General features: G+C 44.9%; 1 protein-coding gene across 1 annotated transcript in view; it reads right to left on the reverse strand.

Annotated features, from left to right (window-relative positions):
* LOC311057774 (FRAS1-related extracellular matrix protein 2-like) overlaps positions 1-15,688 on the reverse strand; it is a 191,407-nt gene extending 175,719 nt beyond the window's left edge. The window contains exons 1-4 of the mRNA XM_084074856.1: positions 15,381-15,688; positions 13,576-14,013; positions 12,322-12,916; positions 8,495-11,741 (exon numbers count right to left, since the gene is read on the reverse strand). Coding sequence (XP_083930982.1) covers positions 8,495-11,741; positions 12,322-12,916; positions 13,576-14,013; positions 15,381-15,673 — 4,573 coding nt within the window. The 5' untranslated portion in view covers positions 15,674-15,688. The remainder of the gene's footprint in view (positions 1-8,494; positions 11,742-12,321; positions 12,917-13,575; positions 14,014-15,380) is intronic.
* Between the last annotated feature and the right edge of the window lie 264 nt (positions 15,689-15,952).

Here is a 15,952-nt window from a genome sequence, read left to right on the forward strand (position 1 = left end):
CTTTCCCACTATTCTCCCTCTCCCTCTCTCTCTCTCTCTCTCGCTCCCTGTCTCTCTCTCTCTCTCTCTCTCTCTCTCTCTCTCTCTCTCTCTCTCTCTGAAAAACGTATGTTTCTATATCAGAGGTGCTCAATCTTTTTCATGTCAAGAACCCCTAAAATTATATGTATTTGGCCGCGGACCCCCATCAAAATATTTTGTTCCAGGGACCCCCCAGAAGCAAAGATTTGAGTTCAAAATGTTCGCTTTAAAAATATATATATTCAAAGATTTGCACACATTTTCACGATCTTTCAAAAATAGCAGATCTACAAGCTCATAGCACGGCACTCGGTGCCGCGCTATGAGCTTGTATATCTGCTATTTTTGAATAGCCCAAAGTGTAAAATAATGCTTCTTAGCTCAAATCTAAAAATGACACAGTTCCAGGTCTTAATGGGTTAAGTAACAATTTTGAGGTCTCTCTCTCTCTCTCTCTCTCTCTCTCTCTCTCTCTCTCTCTCTCTCTCTCTCTCTCTCTCTCTCTCTCTCTCTCTCAAAGTATTGAGGCTGGTAAAGGCCCTGGCCTGTCTGAACTGTAACCTTCAATAATAGATGCCTTACCGAGGAGGTGCTCATAAAAATATAAACCCACCACCATGCACACTGGTGGTGGTGCCGGGGGCGGGGCGAGCGTCTCAAACCTTCTAGTGGGGGCGCCCCCCCCCCCTCTCTCTCTCTCTCTCTCTCTCTAGTGTTGCCAGATTTTGCGAGAGAAATAAGCAACCATGGGATGGCGAAAGCAAGCCCAAAAGAAGCAACTATATCAGTTTAGCCACTTTAAACCTATACGTTGGCTGTATGAAAATAAGCTCACAACGCATGGCATCTATTGAGCTTGTGGATCTGCTATTTTCAAAAAATCTTGAAAATGAGAGTTTCAGATGGGGGTCCACGGACAAATACATTGCTGGGGGGGAGGGGGAAAATATTGTAGAACCATTGGTTTAAACAACATTAGACAGCAAGCCCAAAGCAACAACTACACTTTAAAAACAAGCCCAGAAAAAAGCAACCCGCAACTAACCAATATTGACAAGCAACTTCACAGGAAAACAAGCCCAAAGTCGCTTGCAATAAGCGGACATGGCAACACTGCCTCTCTCCCTTTAGCCTAACTACTGCTACTGCTCGATCCCACAGAGGAGAGAAGGTAAAGATTAACGCGGATTGAACATTTTTACGAGGGAGAAACGAGCTTCCATTTCTGTGCGTTTCCCTGGAGGGGGAGAGGAATCAAGGAAGCAGGGAGAGAGGAGGCTTCTGGTTTAGTGTTGGGACGCGGCCCCCCTATCTTAACCAGGAGGCCTCGCATACATGAAGTCACACCGGCGGTGGAAAGTAACTAAGTACATTTACTCAAGTAGGCTACTGTAATTAAGTAACAATTGTGAGTTTTTGTTTTGTTTTCAATACTTTATGCTTCTACGCAACTACTAACCCTGAAAACTTTAGTTAATAGTTACTTTTTTTAAATACACATCGGCTATTCGTAAAATAGCCGATCTACAAGCTCACAACAAAGCGTTGCGATGCACCACAAGCTGTGAGCTTGTATAGATCGCCTATTTTCATAAGATTTGTGAAACATCCGAGTCCTTTTCTTTGGGTACTTTAAACTACATTTTAATGGCAATTACTTTTTTTGTACTTTTACTCAAGTAAGATTTTGAATACAGGCCGTTTACTTTAACAGAGTATAATGGTCTCTGTCGGGTGGAAACATCATATGTCCAAAACTGTTACTTTTCAGGATTAAAATTCAAAAGCATCAAAAGTAGCAGATCATGCGTTTCGAGCTTGTAGATCTGCTACTTTTTGATGCTTTCATGTGACGCTGTAGTATGATCAGGTAGGAGCGTTAATTTACGAAAGAAAACACAGAAAAGGAAAAATATGGAGGTAAGAGGTTGCTGCTCCAGACAGCGAGGACATTTATATTGCATTATCACTACTTTTACTTTAATACAGATCTATAATAAATCAGAGTACTTCTTCTTCTTCCTCTTCCTCTTCCAGCAGTGAGTCACGCCCTGTGAGCTTCTAAGGGCACGAAGGTCATCAAATATTTAACCCATTCAGACCGGGAACGCATCTGTGTCGTTTTATATTTTTTTAGCTATAACCATTATTTTTTATACTTTGGGATATTCAAAAATAGCAGATGTACAAGCTCGTAGATCTGCTATTTTTGAAAAAAAATCGTGAAAATTGGTGCAAATCTTTGAATATATATATTTATAAAGTGAACATTTTTAACTCCAATTTATGCTTCTGGGGGGTCCCTGAAACAACATATTTTACAATGTTCTTTAAAAAAAAAGGAAGGTAAAATTTTCACCATTTGAAAAAAAAATGCAGATCTACAAGCGGAGAACATTTGTAAAATATGTAGAATATGTAGAATAGAGTTAAAAATGTTCGCCTTAAAAATATATATGAATTCAAAGTTTTCAAGATTCAAGATTTTTCAAAAATAGCAGATCTACAAGCTCATAGTGCAGCAGCACAGAGCCCAAAGAAACCTTAAAAGGACAGCGGTGTGGTGCGTATCCTGGGTCTTTAATGGGAAATATTTAAAGAGGTACACCTCAGGGGACGTGCCCTGGAAATGGGCTGAGTAAATAAAGACGACAGGAGGCCAAGTCTCTTTCGCCCCACTGCGTCCCGTGACAAGAAGCCCCCCACGCCCCCCCGTCCCCCCCCCCCACGCCCCCGTCCCCCTCCGCTGAACTCTTTCCGCTCCCTCATCCCGTGAACCAACAGTGTTGCCAGATTTTTGAGACAGAAACAAGCCAGGTATACGAGGAAAAACAACCTAAAGAAGTTAAAGGAGTAGTGCACCCAAAAAATGACATGTTTTCTATCAATTACAAATCCCATGAAGGTTTGAATTCATGGATATTCTTTTGTTTTTGTCGCATTCCTAAGCCAATAATTTCAATAATTTGAATTTGATTATTGGCTCAGGAATGCGACAAAAGCGAAGAAATCTCCATGTCATATGTCATTTTTTGGGTGAACTATTCCATCAAACCCTATAGATGTTTTCTTTTAAATAGCCAATCTACAAGCCACTTTTGCGACGTGTTGTGAGCTTGTGGATTGGTTATTTCCAAGAGAGAGATCTTCTTTTTAATATCAAGGGTCTCTCTCTCTCTCTCTCTCTCTCTCTCTCTCTCTGTCTCTACATTTAAAATAGACCGCAGTCGCAGCGTTCCATAAATATTATTTTAAAACAGACGAGGGCATAATAATGATTTTTAATCTTTGAGCGTTATACCAAGACATTTTATTACGCCATTAAAATGAGTAAGTGTGGTTGCATTCAGCGTATTGTGAAATACAAAGAGCATCACCATTATCATCGTACAACAGGGGGTCTATAGGGGGGGGGTTGTCCTATTAGTTTAGTTTTGACTGCTTTTTTTGTTTCATTTTGTTTCGTCTCTGTTCTTTTTGTCTTTTGTATGTCATTTGTTGAAAAATAAAATACTTTCAATTACAAAAAAGAGAAAATGTCATTAAAAAATAATAATAATAATAATCTTGTATGGGGGTCCCTGCTGGCACTAAATATTTTCAGATGGGGGGGTCCTTGACATGAACATGTTTGAGAAAAGCTGGTTTAAACAACATCAGGACTCATCAGGACTCAAGCCTAAATAAACAACTACACTACACAAGCCCCCCCCCCCCCCTCGCTCAGAGCCAAAAACAACATCCCCCCCAACTGAAATATTCACAAGCCCAAAGTCGCTTAAAATAAAATATAAGCAACTTGGCAACACTGTCCCCCCCCCTCTCTCTCTCTCTCCTCTCTCTCTCTCTCTCTCTCTCTCTCTCTCTCTCTCTCTCTTCTCTCTCTCTCTCTCTCTCTCTCTCTCTCTCTCTCTCTCTCTCTCTCTCTCTCTCTCTCTCTCTCTCTCTCTCTCTCTCTCTCTCTCTCTACTAAAAGTACTAAAATGTTTTACTTAAGTAAAAGTACCAATACTGAAATATAGAAATACTCAGAATGGGCATACGCAGAATGTTTCATTTCGAGTTTTGAATTGTATAAGCATCTTTTGAAAACAGCAGATCTACAAGCTCGCAATGCGTCGCATCGCGACGCATTGCGAGCTTGTAGATCGGCTGTTTTCAAATGGCCGAAATGTATATAGGGCTGAAGTGGTTAATGTATGTTTTGCAATAATAATCAAAATCTACAAAGTAACTAGTTACTAAAGATTTCAAATAATTGTAGTGGAGTAAAATAAAAATAAAAAATAGCCTTGAGATGTAGTGGAGTACAAGTAAAAGTATTGGAAATTGGAAACACTCAAGTAAAGTACAAACACCTCAAAATTGTACTCAAGTAACAGTACTTGAGAAAATGTTCTTAGTTACTTTACACCACTGACCGCCGTATCTATCTCCCACCTTGGCTCTTTCATGTCTGTCACGCCTCCTCGCTCTCTTCTCTCCTTCTCCTCTGCTGGCTCCTTATTCCCTTTATTCTTCCCCCGTACCCCCCCCTCTCTCTCACTCTCTCATCTCTCTGTGCCCTTTTCTAAAGAGTGGAGCCACTCAGAAGACTGTCAGATATTATGCGTGTGTCTCTCCCTCTCCCTCTCTCTCTCTCTCTCTCTCTCTCTATATATATATATCCTACTGTATATCCAGTGTTCTACTTGAGTAAAATTTTTAGGTTTTTGTACTTTACTTGAGTATTTCCAATTTTCATTTTTTTTTTACTTCTACTCCACACTATCTCATAGGCAAATATTGTACTTTTACTCCACTACAATTATTTGAAAACTTTAGTTACTAGTTACTATGAGCTCTCATAGGATGTAAGAGACAGTAAACATTAAGCACGTCTGTGAGCAGCAAATTAATGAGAGCTCAGGATCAATAAAAAAAAGATGATTTCAAATCGACTAAAGGGCAGTTCGCGCCAAGCACTTTAACGATAACCATAACTACAGCTATATCGCTCACCGTTTCTCTTTGACATATATACTGCAGTTGTGGTGTGTGGACTCTGCCATCCAGTTGAGTTCAAACTATTTTTTAAAACTATATCTTTATAGTGCTTGGTGTGAACCGCCCTTTAGCTGAATAAAATCATCTTTTTTTTTATTGATCCTGAGCTCTCAGTAATTTGCTGCGCACAAGCGTGCTTAATGTTTACTATCTCATCCTTTGAGAGCCCTTACCCCTTATGCCTAAACTTTTTTGGCATTTTTTACTATTTTGAAAAACTTTTAAAATAGTAAACAATAGCCGATCTACATCAACACATTGTGAGCTTGTAGATCGGCTATTTAAGAATTCAAAATTGTGAAAAATGCCCCAAGAAGGTTTAGGCATAAGGGAGTAAGGCGGCAAGATAGAGCCCCAAATCTCTTTGCTGAAAAAATAGCTGATCTACGACTACGAGATCACGTTGTGGGCTTGCAGATCTAAGGTGAACATAGCAGATCTGCTATGTTCACCTCAATGTTGGCTCCAAAACTCCAGAAGAGTTAACGTTTAGTTTGTAGAGATATTGAAACCAACAGATATTGAAATCAGCACAAACGTGTGGTTTGTAGAGCTACTGAAACCATCACAAATGTGTGGTTTGTAGAGATACTGAAACCAACACAACAAGCACTCTATAATCTTCTTGTTGATGCCTGCCATGCCCTGCTCTGGCTCGTGCGTGTGGGTGATATTTAATACAGTGCAAAATATCAATAAATAACCAGAAACTGAGTGAGAATTGAGCCGGACACACACACTTTTCAGAGAGACGGCGCGCTGCCTGCAACATCTGAAATACCATCCTGCCAACAGAAAGGTCTGCGCTGACCTTTTCACACCAACCACTCTGTCCCGGTGTATTTAACACTTTCAATCCGGGAACGCATCTGTGTCATTTTAAGATGTCTTTGCCTACTCAAAAAATAGCAGATAAACAAGCTCACAAGCTTGTAGATCTGCTATTTTTGAAAAATCATGAGGAATTGTGCAAATCTTATATATACTTTTTTTTCTTTAAAGTAAACATTTGTAAAATATTTAGTTCCAGGGACCCCCAGAAGCAAAGATTTGAGTTCAAATGTTCGCTTTAAAAAACATATAATATATGTTTGAATATATTATATTCAAAGATTTGCACACATTTTCACGATTTTTCAAAAACAGCATATATATATATATATATATGTTTTTTAAAGTGAACATTTGTAACAAATCTTTTGATTTAAAAAATGTTCTGGGGGGGTCCCTGGGACAAAATATTTGACAAATGTTCCGTTTAAAACATATAGGCTACATTCAAAGATTTGCACACATTTTCACTATTTATTTTCTTCACAAATAGCAGATCTACAAGCTCATAGCGCGGCACTCGGTGCCGCGTGGCGAGCTTGTATATCTGCTATTTTTGAATAGCCCGAAAATAAATCTTAAAAAAATGACAGAGATGCGTTCCCGGACTGAATGGGTTAACAAACCACTGTACTAGCTCAGCATCAGAGGTGAACAGCTCCCCAGAGATGAGATGCAGGCAACACATGCATTATTCATCCTTATCCGTCTGCTACTGTATGAGAGACATTCTGCGTTTAAAAAGCGTCAGCCATCCTCCTCTCTGCTGCTTCACACAGCCTATTATCAATTGATGAACACGGCCACTTCTTAAAGGGATAGTTCACCCAAAAAACAGTCTTATTTTCACCCCACAGAGACTTGAATTCATGGACATTTTTGGGCGGTGTAACCGCCCCTATATGTGAGGTTGGGACATTGACATTTGCTGCACTGTGATTGGCCACCCATTGTACCCCCCTAACCCTGCACTGTGATTGGCCACCCATTGTACACCCCTAACCCCTACACATTCAATGCAAATCTATACTTTTCTTTAAGTGAGCTTTCATCACTGTGATGACCACTACTAGCTGCACTGTGATTGGCTGACTCTATTGGCTGACTCTATTCAGCACTGTGATTGGCTAGCGAGACACACGTGCATAGTCCTATAAATAGGACTATGCACTTAAAAAAAACACATTTATGTTTTAAGTGAGTCATGGGTCTGTGATGACCACTGTGACCACACCGCCCACTTCACACTGGGTGTGATTTTTTAGTTTTTGTCGCATTCCTAAGCCAGTAATTTGATGACTGGCACCAGTTCCGGTAGGAGACAGAAAGAGTCTCCTTTGTGTCTCCTATACCGGAAACCGCTGCCTACCGGTCCGCCGGGCATCAAATTATAGGCTTAGGAATGCGACAAAAACTAAAAAAATATACATGAATTCAAGTCTCCATGGGGTGAGTTATCGATAGAAAAAAAAGTCATTTTGGGGGTGAACTATCCCTTTAACTACCGATTTGAACGCATGCTAATTATCATTTGATGAACACACAACGCTTCTAAACGAGGCCGCTGGCTGCAAATTAACTTTTGAAACTCATCAACAACCACGTGTGAATAATGATTATGCACACGCACACATGTATTTACATCCTCATCATGCAGAGAGAGAAACGCAATCAGAAAACAAGAGGAGGTGTGAGTGGTTGACTTCACTAAACATGCAAATGCATTGACAGATGTAATGGAGATATTATGGAATATTATATATATAGAGTCATACATTATGCATGCCGTTGTCACTGTTTGACAGAACCCTTGTAACTCTATGTTTCTACTTTTTATGTTATGTTGTGTTTTTTTCCGTAATGTCCTACTTGGAAAAATAGCCGATCTACGAGCTCACAACACACATCGCAATGCGAAGTTTTGAGAGCTTGTAGATTGGCTATTTTCAACGTTTTTTCAAAAATGCTGAAAGTGAAAAGTGGATAATTCTGTCTGTGGGTTTAATTAATGTTTAATCAATGAAAAGCATTAACCCATTAAGACCTGGAACGCATCTGTGTCACTTTAGATTTCTTTGGCTATTCAAATTAAAGTAGCAGATATACAAGCTCATAGAGCGGCACCGCTATATGAGCTTGAAAATCTGCTATTTTTGAAGACTCTTGAAAATGTGTGCATATCTTTGAATATATATATTCATTTTTAACTCAAATATTTGCTTCATGGAGGGTCCCTGGAACAAAATATTTTGATGGGGGTCGGCAGCTGAATATTTTGGGGCTCCTTGACATGAAAAAGTTTGAGAACCACTGATATTATAACTACATACGTTTTTCAGACAACTGTTAGGATTTAGAAGACATTTGTAGAATGCCCAGACGCAAAGATTTCAGTTACAAATGTTCGCTTTAAAAACATACATATTCAAAGATTTGCACAAATGTAGAAGATTTTTCAAAAAAATAGCAGATCTACAAGCTCATGGTGCCGCGCCATGAGCTTGTAGATCTGCCAAAGAAAAGCCAAAGAAATCTGAAAATGACACACAGATGCGTTCCCGGTCTAAAATGGGTTAGATAAAATCTGTGTTCTTACCTTGGCTGAACGTGTCCACAGAGTTGTTCCCTTGTCCCAGGTTGATGATGTAACCGTGCTTGGGCTGGGCGGTGACGTGGAACACCAGCGAGTCCGGCTTGCTGTCCCTGTCCTCCGCCTTCAGCGCCTTGGAGCTGATGGGGTAGCCCAGGTGGCCGGTGGGCAGGATCTTCAGCGTGGGCGCGCCCTTGTTGACCACGATCTGGGGGACGCCGTTGTCCAGGGCCACCACGGTGATCCTCACCGTCTGCGGGCGGCGGGTCTCGAACACGGTGTCGGGGAAGACGTAGAAGTCGGTGTGCGTGCCGTCGCTCACGGTGAAGGAGAAGGAGTCCTCGGGCGACTCGGTGCCGTCGTGCCTGTAGCTGATGAGGTTCTCGTTGAGGTCCTGCTTGGTGAAGCTGGTGACGGGCGCCGAGAGGTTGTAGAGGAGCTTGCCGTGGACGGGCAGCTGCGTGACGGTGAACCTCAGCAGCTTCTCCGCCGTGTCCTGGTCCTCGGCGGTGAGCTCGAACGGCGTGATCAGCTTGGTCTGCCCCTCGGTGACGAGGAGGCCGTTGATGGTCACCACGGGCTTCTTGTTGTCCACGTCCACGATGGCCACCCGGAACGTCCTGAAGACGGGGTTGAAGCCGTCCGTGACCTCGAACTCGAAGCTGTCCATCTTGACCTCGTCGTCGGAGGTGTGGATGTAGTAGACCTTGCTGCCGGCGAGTTGGAGCTGCGTGAACGACACGATGGGCATCCCGGGGGTGTCGGTGCACTCCAGGTGGCCTCGCACCGGGGCCCTGGTGATGGTGAAGACCAGGTGCTCGTCGGGGCTGTTGAGGTCGGTGGTGCTGAGGAGGTCGGTGGTCAGAGTCACGCGGCCGCCTTCCTTCAGGGACACGCCCTTGCTGACCACGTCGGGGAACACCATGTCGATGCTTCCCACGGTGATGTAGAAGTAGCGGTCGATGAGCGGGTTCATGCCGTCGGTGACGTCGAACTTGACCAGGTCCCGGATGCCCTCCTGGCCGTTGTGCGTGTACACCACCAGCCCCTCGTCCAGCTCGCCCTGCGTGAAGTTCATGCCCAACGTTATGTTCTCCAAAGAGCCAGAGGGAGTTTTCCTCTGAAGGAGACCCTGGCCGGGTCCAAAGCGGATGACGAAGGTCAGCTCGCTGTCGTCCGAATCCAAATCTGTGGCTTTGAGCGCATTGCCGTCGATCTCCTTGGCCTCTCCTATCTCCACCTCCAGGCCATCGTTGATCAGCATTCGAGGAGTCTCGTCGTCGACAGGAATGATCATGACCATGGCTGTTTTCTCCACAAAGTGCTTACCGTCCGTGACGACGACGTCGAAGCTGTCCTCGGTGGTCTCGGAGTCGTCGTGCTCGTAGATGATGCTGGAGGCCTCTCTGATCTGCTCCAGTGTGAAGTTCTTCACGAGGACAGAGCCGGTGGATAACTGGTTCAGGATTGCGCCGTGTTTTGGCGGCTTGGAGATGATGAACGTCAGCTCCTCGGCCGGGATGTCGGCGTCGGCGGCGTTCAGGATCGGCGTGTCGATCACGATGTTCATCCCTTCCATCACCACGATCTCCCTCATGTAGAGCTCGGGCATCTCGTCGTTCGTGGGGATGATGACGATGGGGAAGAACAGGTTCTCTGAGAAGTTGATGCCGTCGGAGCATCTAAACGTGAATCTGTCTTCCACCGGCTCGACCCCTTTGTGAATGCTCTGCACATAGTGGACGTGTCCCTCCCTGATGTCTCCGATGGTAAAAGCACTGATCGCCGTCCCGGACCTGGACTTTTCGGAGCCTGGAGCGGGGGAAATGTTTTCCAAATAGCCGGCGGAGGGCTGAACGATGATGGTGCAAAGGATGTCTTCTGACGGCGTGTCGTTGTCGTCGGCGTTCAGGTGCTCAGGGCCGATGGTGTATTTCTCCCCTTCAATGACACTGAACTGAACCCCGACTCCGACCTCAGGGGACTGGTTGTCAACTGGAAGAATAGTCACCCAGACACGAACTCCAGTGATTTTGTTGCCGCCCACTGTCCATTCGTCTGACATGTCGGTGAGTGTCAAATTGAAGTCGTCGGGTTCAGATATGAGGCCTATCTCGCCACTGGTGTGTGCGTACACCACCAAGCCGTTGATAATGTCGGCCTGTGTAAACCTAGTAGCGGGCACGCCTCTGACCAGGATCTCTCCCATCTCTGGGGCGTCTTCTACAATGAACGTCAACTGGAGGTCATCTGTGTCGTCGTCCTGTCCTTGGAGGACGTTGGTCGTGATTTCCGTGGCTCCGTTTTCCAGCACGTCCAAATGGGAGCCTATGGTCCCCAGGGGCAAGGTGGGGGTCTCGTCATCGACGGGTCTCACCTGCACTCTGACGGTCACGGTCACCACGTGGATCGCGTCGCTGACGTCCAAGAGGAACTCGTCGCTGGCCGTCTCGTCCCCGTTGTGGATGTAGGAGATCTTGCCCTCCGTGATGTCCTCCAGTTTGAAACGAGCTCCCTTGTCCAGGTCGGCAAACTCCTCCTGGAGCTGGCCGTGTGCGGGGGGCTGGCTCAGAGTGAAGGTTATCTGTTTGATGTCCGTGTCGGGGTCCGTGGCGTCCAGCTCGGCGATGGAGACGACATGCATGCCGCGCTCGTACACGGCAAAGCCGGTGTTGGTGATCTGAGGGGGCTTATTGTTGACCGGCTGGAGGTAGATGGTGAACGCTCCGTCCACGCTGTTCCCCGCCGGGTCCTCCACAGAGAAGCGGAGCTGCACGACGTGGGCCGTGATGCCCAGCTCCACGTCGGGCGGCCTGTAGGACACCTTGTGGTGGTTGACTTGGGCTTGGGTGAACTCCGTGACCTCGGTGTCGGGGCTGTCCGTGAGGACCAAGGTGCCGAACGCGGCCGGGTTGTTTTCGTCCGTGTCGGTGGGGGGCTGCGTGACCGTGTACTTCAGGTCGCGGTCCTCCGAGTCCAGGTCGGTGTAGCGGAGAACCTCTTTGCTGAAGTGAGTGAGCTGGTACTCGTGGACGGTCATTTGCAGGGTGGTGCCGGGGAAGAGCTCGGGCGGGACGTCGTCGATGGGCAGGACCCTGACGACGAACACGCTCTCCCCGGACTCGTTCGGCGGGTCGTTGTCGTCCTGAGCCGTGAACACGAACTGGTCCATGACCGTGTCCGTGTTGTGAGGGCCCGTGTGCTTGTAGAACAGCTTCCCGTCCGTGATGTCTTTCTGCAGCCACTCCGTCACCTGGGTGGAAGACAGGGTGAAACAACTAAAATTGGGACTGGTCTTCAAAATTGTAAATGCAGATTTGCCCGAAATGCCCCCTATACCCATATATCTGTATAAATACCTCGAAAAAGTTAGTGACACCCACAGTCACAAAACTAGAGGGAGCGTAAACAACAATCTGGTACCACCCACCCATAAAACAAACATCTCCTTCTACAGCACAGCCACCAAGGAATGGAATAGTCTAACCCCATCCCTCAAAAAATGCAGTTCGCTGGGCTCATTCAAAACAGCCCTAAAAACTCATCTTTCTGGAGGCCTAAAGAGGAGCTAGTACCAGTTTCCCTGTAGAGAGACGACCCCCCCCCTCCCCTTTTTTGTACATAGTGGTATATCTTTTTTCCCTCTGTATTCTCATGTTGATTTTTGAACTGTTTGGTTGCTACTGTATATGTCTATGAAATTAATTCAAGGACCCCAACGGAAACAAGTCCACAAGGACTTTTTTGGCCGGACCTTTTAGACAAAAGCATTATAAATTTAACTGTGTTGTTTTACATTCTTTTGCCTAATAAAATGTTTCAATCAATCAAACCTCTTTCTCGTACACCTCGTCCTCGGCGTTGAACCTCCACGAGGACGGGTCCTCCGGCGCGTCCGACTGTCTCAGGAACGCCGCGCCGATGGCCGAGAACGGCGGGACGATGGTGAACTTGATGGTGGAGTCCTCGGAGTCGATGTCGGCCGCGCTGAGCATGAAGGGGTAGACGGGCATCATCTGGTTCTTGAACAGCACCAGGCCCGTGTTGGCGTTGATGATGGGCGGCTCGTCGTCCGTGGGCACGATGGTGATGGGGAACAGGAACTCCACCTCGTTCTTGCCGTCGGTCATCTTGAAGATGATGTTGTCGCTGTAGGTGTCGCTGCCGTCGTGCTGGTACACCACGGTGCCCGCGTCCAGGTCGGCGGGCGTGAAGAACCCGCGGCGCGCGGAGCCCAGCACGGTGAGCTGGCCGTGGCGCAGCCCGTCCACCACCGTCACCGCCACGGCGTCCAGGTTGTCCTCGTCGCTGATCTCCAGGTTGTGCGCGGTGAACAGCGGCCGGGATTGGCCCTCGTACAGCAGCTGGCCCGTGTTGCGCGTCACCACCGGCGCCATGGTGTTCATGGGCTTCACCACGATCATGAACCTGCGGTGGTGGTGGTAAAAGCATACTCACGTTAATTACTTAAGTATAATTATCAATACTGCTGTGAAGAAATACTTTGTTAGGGCGCCCTCCCACCGCACTTTTATTTTACCTCTGGGGCAGAATCTGCCAATGCTTTGTCAATGCAAATGCGTGGATTCAAGGTCTAGCAGATTTTTTCCAAGAATCCACGCATTTGCATTGATAAAGCATTGGCAAATTCTGCCCCAGAGGTAAAATAAAAGTAAATAAAATAAAAGTTTACAAGTAAAACTATGGGATTCCAAATCTACTTGAGTAGAAGTACAAAAGTATTGGTATCAAAATATACTTAAAGAACCAAAAGTACTCATTAGGCAGAATGTCAGATTTCACAAGTTTTCAAATGTATAAAATGTATACACATTTTTGAAAATAGCAGATCTACAAGCTCACAATGCGTCGCATCGCAACACATTGTGAGCTTGTAGATCTGCTATTTTCAAATGGCCGAAATATGGGTTGAAGTTGTGTTTTTTAATATTAATCAAAATCTACAAAGTAACTAAAGTTTTCAAATATTTGTAGTGGGGTAAAAAGTACAATATTTGCCTCTAAGATGTAGGCTAGTGGAGTAAAAGTAAAAGCAAAAAGCAAAAAAAACTCAAAATTGTACTCACGCGAAGGGGTCCGACGTGGCGCCCTCCGTGTCCACCACCTCGAACTCCAGCTGGAAGATCCTCTCCGTGTCCGAGTCGAGGGAGGGGGGCTTGTAGGCGATCTTCAGGTCCCGCAGGTCTCTCTGGTAGAAGGAGGTGATGGGGAGGTTCCTGTCGTCGGTGCTGACGATGTAGCCCTCCTCGTAGGACAGAGGAGAGGTGATGTTGAACACCAGCTCGTCCGGGTCCGTCTCGCCGTCCTCGGCGGCCAGCATGTCGGGCGTGAGCGCCGTCATGACGAACTGGCTGACCTCCATCATCATCATGGACACGAAGCTGGGCTTGGGCGGCGCGTTCTCCTCGCCCTCCTTGACGCGGATCAGCAGGTGGAAGTACTCCTGCTTGACCAGGTTGCCCTCCTTCTTGTCGCGGAGCTCGACCACCATGGGCACGTAGTCCCTGTTGGTAGCACAGATTTGAGTTAAAAATGTTCGCTTTAAAAGAATATAAATATATTAATTTGCACACATTTTTTCTCGATTTTGCTAAAATAGCAGATCTACAAGCTCGTAGCGCGGCACTCGGTGCCGCGCTATGAGCTTGTTGATCTGCTATTTTTGAATAGCCAAAGTGTAAAATAATGCTTTTTAGCTCAAATCAAGAAGTGACACAGATGCGTTCCAGGTCTTAAAGGGTTATTTTCCCATTACACCTAAAACAGGCAGCCTCTGTCGATAGCTTTAAAGCACAGCTCAAGACCTATTTCTTCACTTTTGCTTTTAGCTGACTCTTTGGTTGATTTTTAAGTCCTCACTGTATTGCCTATTTTAATGTTTTATGCTTTTGCTTTTATTTTATTTTATTTTTTGTTTGCTTTATTGTTAAATTGGTTGTAACTGTAACTGTATTCTTGCTCTGTAAAGCACTTTGCGCTGCATTTCATGTCATGAAAGGTGCTATACAAATAAAGTTTATTATTATTATTATTATTATTTGAGCTAATCGTGATTATTTTCTTTGCGTAATCGTCATAATCGTTTCCATGTTGAGAATTGTTCACAAATTTTCAAATTAAAAAAAAGCAGAAATAGCAGATCTATAAGCTTACAACGTGTCACGATTTTTTACATGTATAAAATTATTAAATGTCAAATATTTTTTTCAGATATTTAAGTTATTTGTCATCTGCCATGTGCAATTTTTGATTACCACGCATAAAAGGCAAACAGAAATATTTTTTATTCATAATGTTCCAGTGTTCAATGACCATAAACACACAATTAAATAGTTAATCGCAATTATTTGAGTGACAATTAATCGTCAACTTAAATTTGTAATCATGACAGCCAGTGGTGGAAAAAAATGCATTTTTTTCCCACTTAAGTAAAAGTATCAATACTGCAATGTAGAAGTATACTCTGTTACAAGTAAAGGCCTGTGTTCAAAATGTTACTTGAGTAAAAGTACAAAAGTATTGGCATCAAAATATACTCAAAGTGCCAAAAGTAAAAGTACTAAAATGTCTGAAAATAGCAGATCTACAAGCTCACAACGCGTTGCATGGCGACGCATTGTGAGCTTGTAGATCGGCTATTTTCAAATAGCCTAGGTATAAAATAGGGTTAATGTGTGTTTTATAATGTAATAATGTATACCTACATTTTTCAAATAATTGTAGTGGAGTAAAAGTACGATATTTGCCTCTGAGATGTATGTGGAGTAGAAGTAAAAGTATTGAAAATGGGAAACACTCCAGTAAAGTAAAACAATCCTCAAAAGTGTACTTAAATAGGCTACAGTAGGCTACTTGAGTAAATGTACTCTACCTGTTGGGTGACTTGCGGTTGAACGTGTGCTCGTAGCGGATGTCAGCCTGTGTGAACTCGTCGCAGTTCATCATGTTGTTGCTGAGCTTGCCGTGGTCGACCAGGCGGCCGTAGCGCGGCAGCGCGCTGCTCGCCAGGGACGTCACCTCGCACGCGTGAGAGTCTCGGTCGTAGGTGAACTCCAGGACCTTCTTGTCGATGGGGTTGCTCACGCCGTGCAGCTTGTCCACGGTGAGCGGCATGTTCTTGGTCAGCAGCTCCAGCTGCGTGAACACCACCTCCACCTCCATCATGAACGGGATGATGACGGTCTCCGTGCGCGTGTCGTACCTGCAGTGGTGGTAAAAGTATACTCACGTTTATTACTTAGGTAAAAGTATCAATAGGCTACTGCGGTGTAGAAATATTCTGTTACAAGTAAAAGTATGGGATTCCAAATTGACCTAAAAGGTAGGGCAAGTGGTGTACTTTCATTAAAATAATGATTAAATAGCTCTATATTCTGATAGTACTCATTGCTATAGACTATAGAGTGTTTGTTCAGTAAAAGGAGTCTCCATGTCTCTCCAGCT

The sequence above is a fragment of the Gymnoscopelus microlampas genome (genome assembly GCF_963454915.1).
Source record: "Gymnoscopelus microlampas genome assembly, chromosome: 12".
Taxonomy (NCBI): domain Eukaryota; kingdom Metazoa; phylum Chordata; class Actinopteri; order Myctophiformes; family Myctophidae; genus Gymnoscopelus; species Gymnoscopelus microlampas.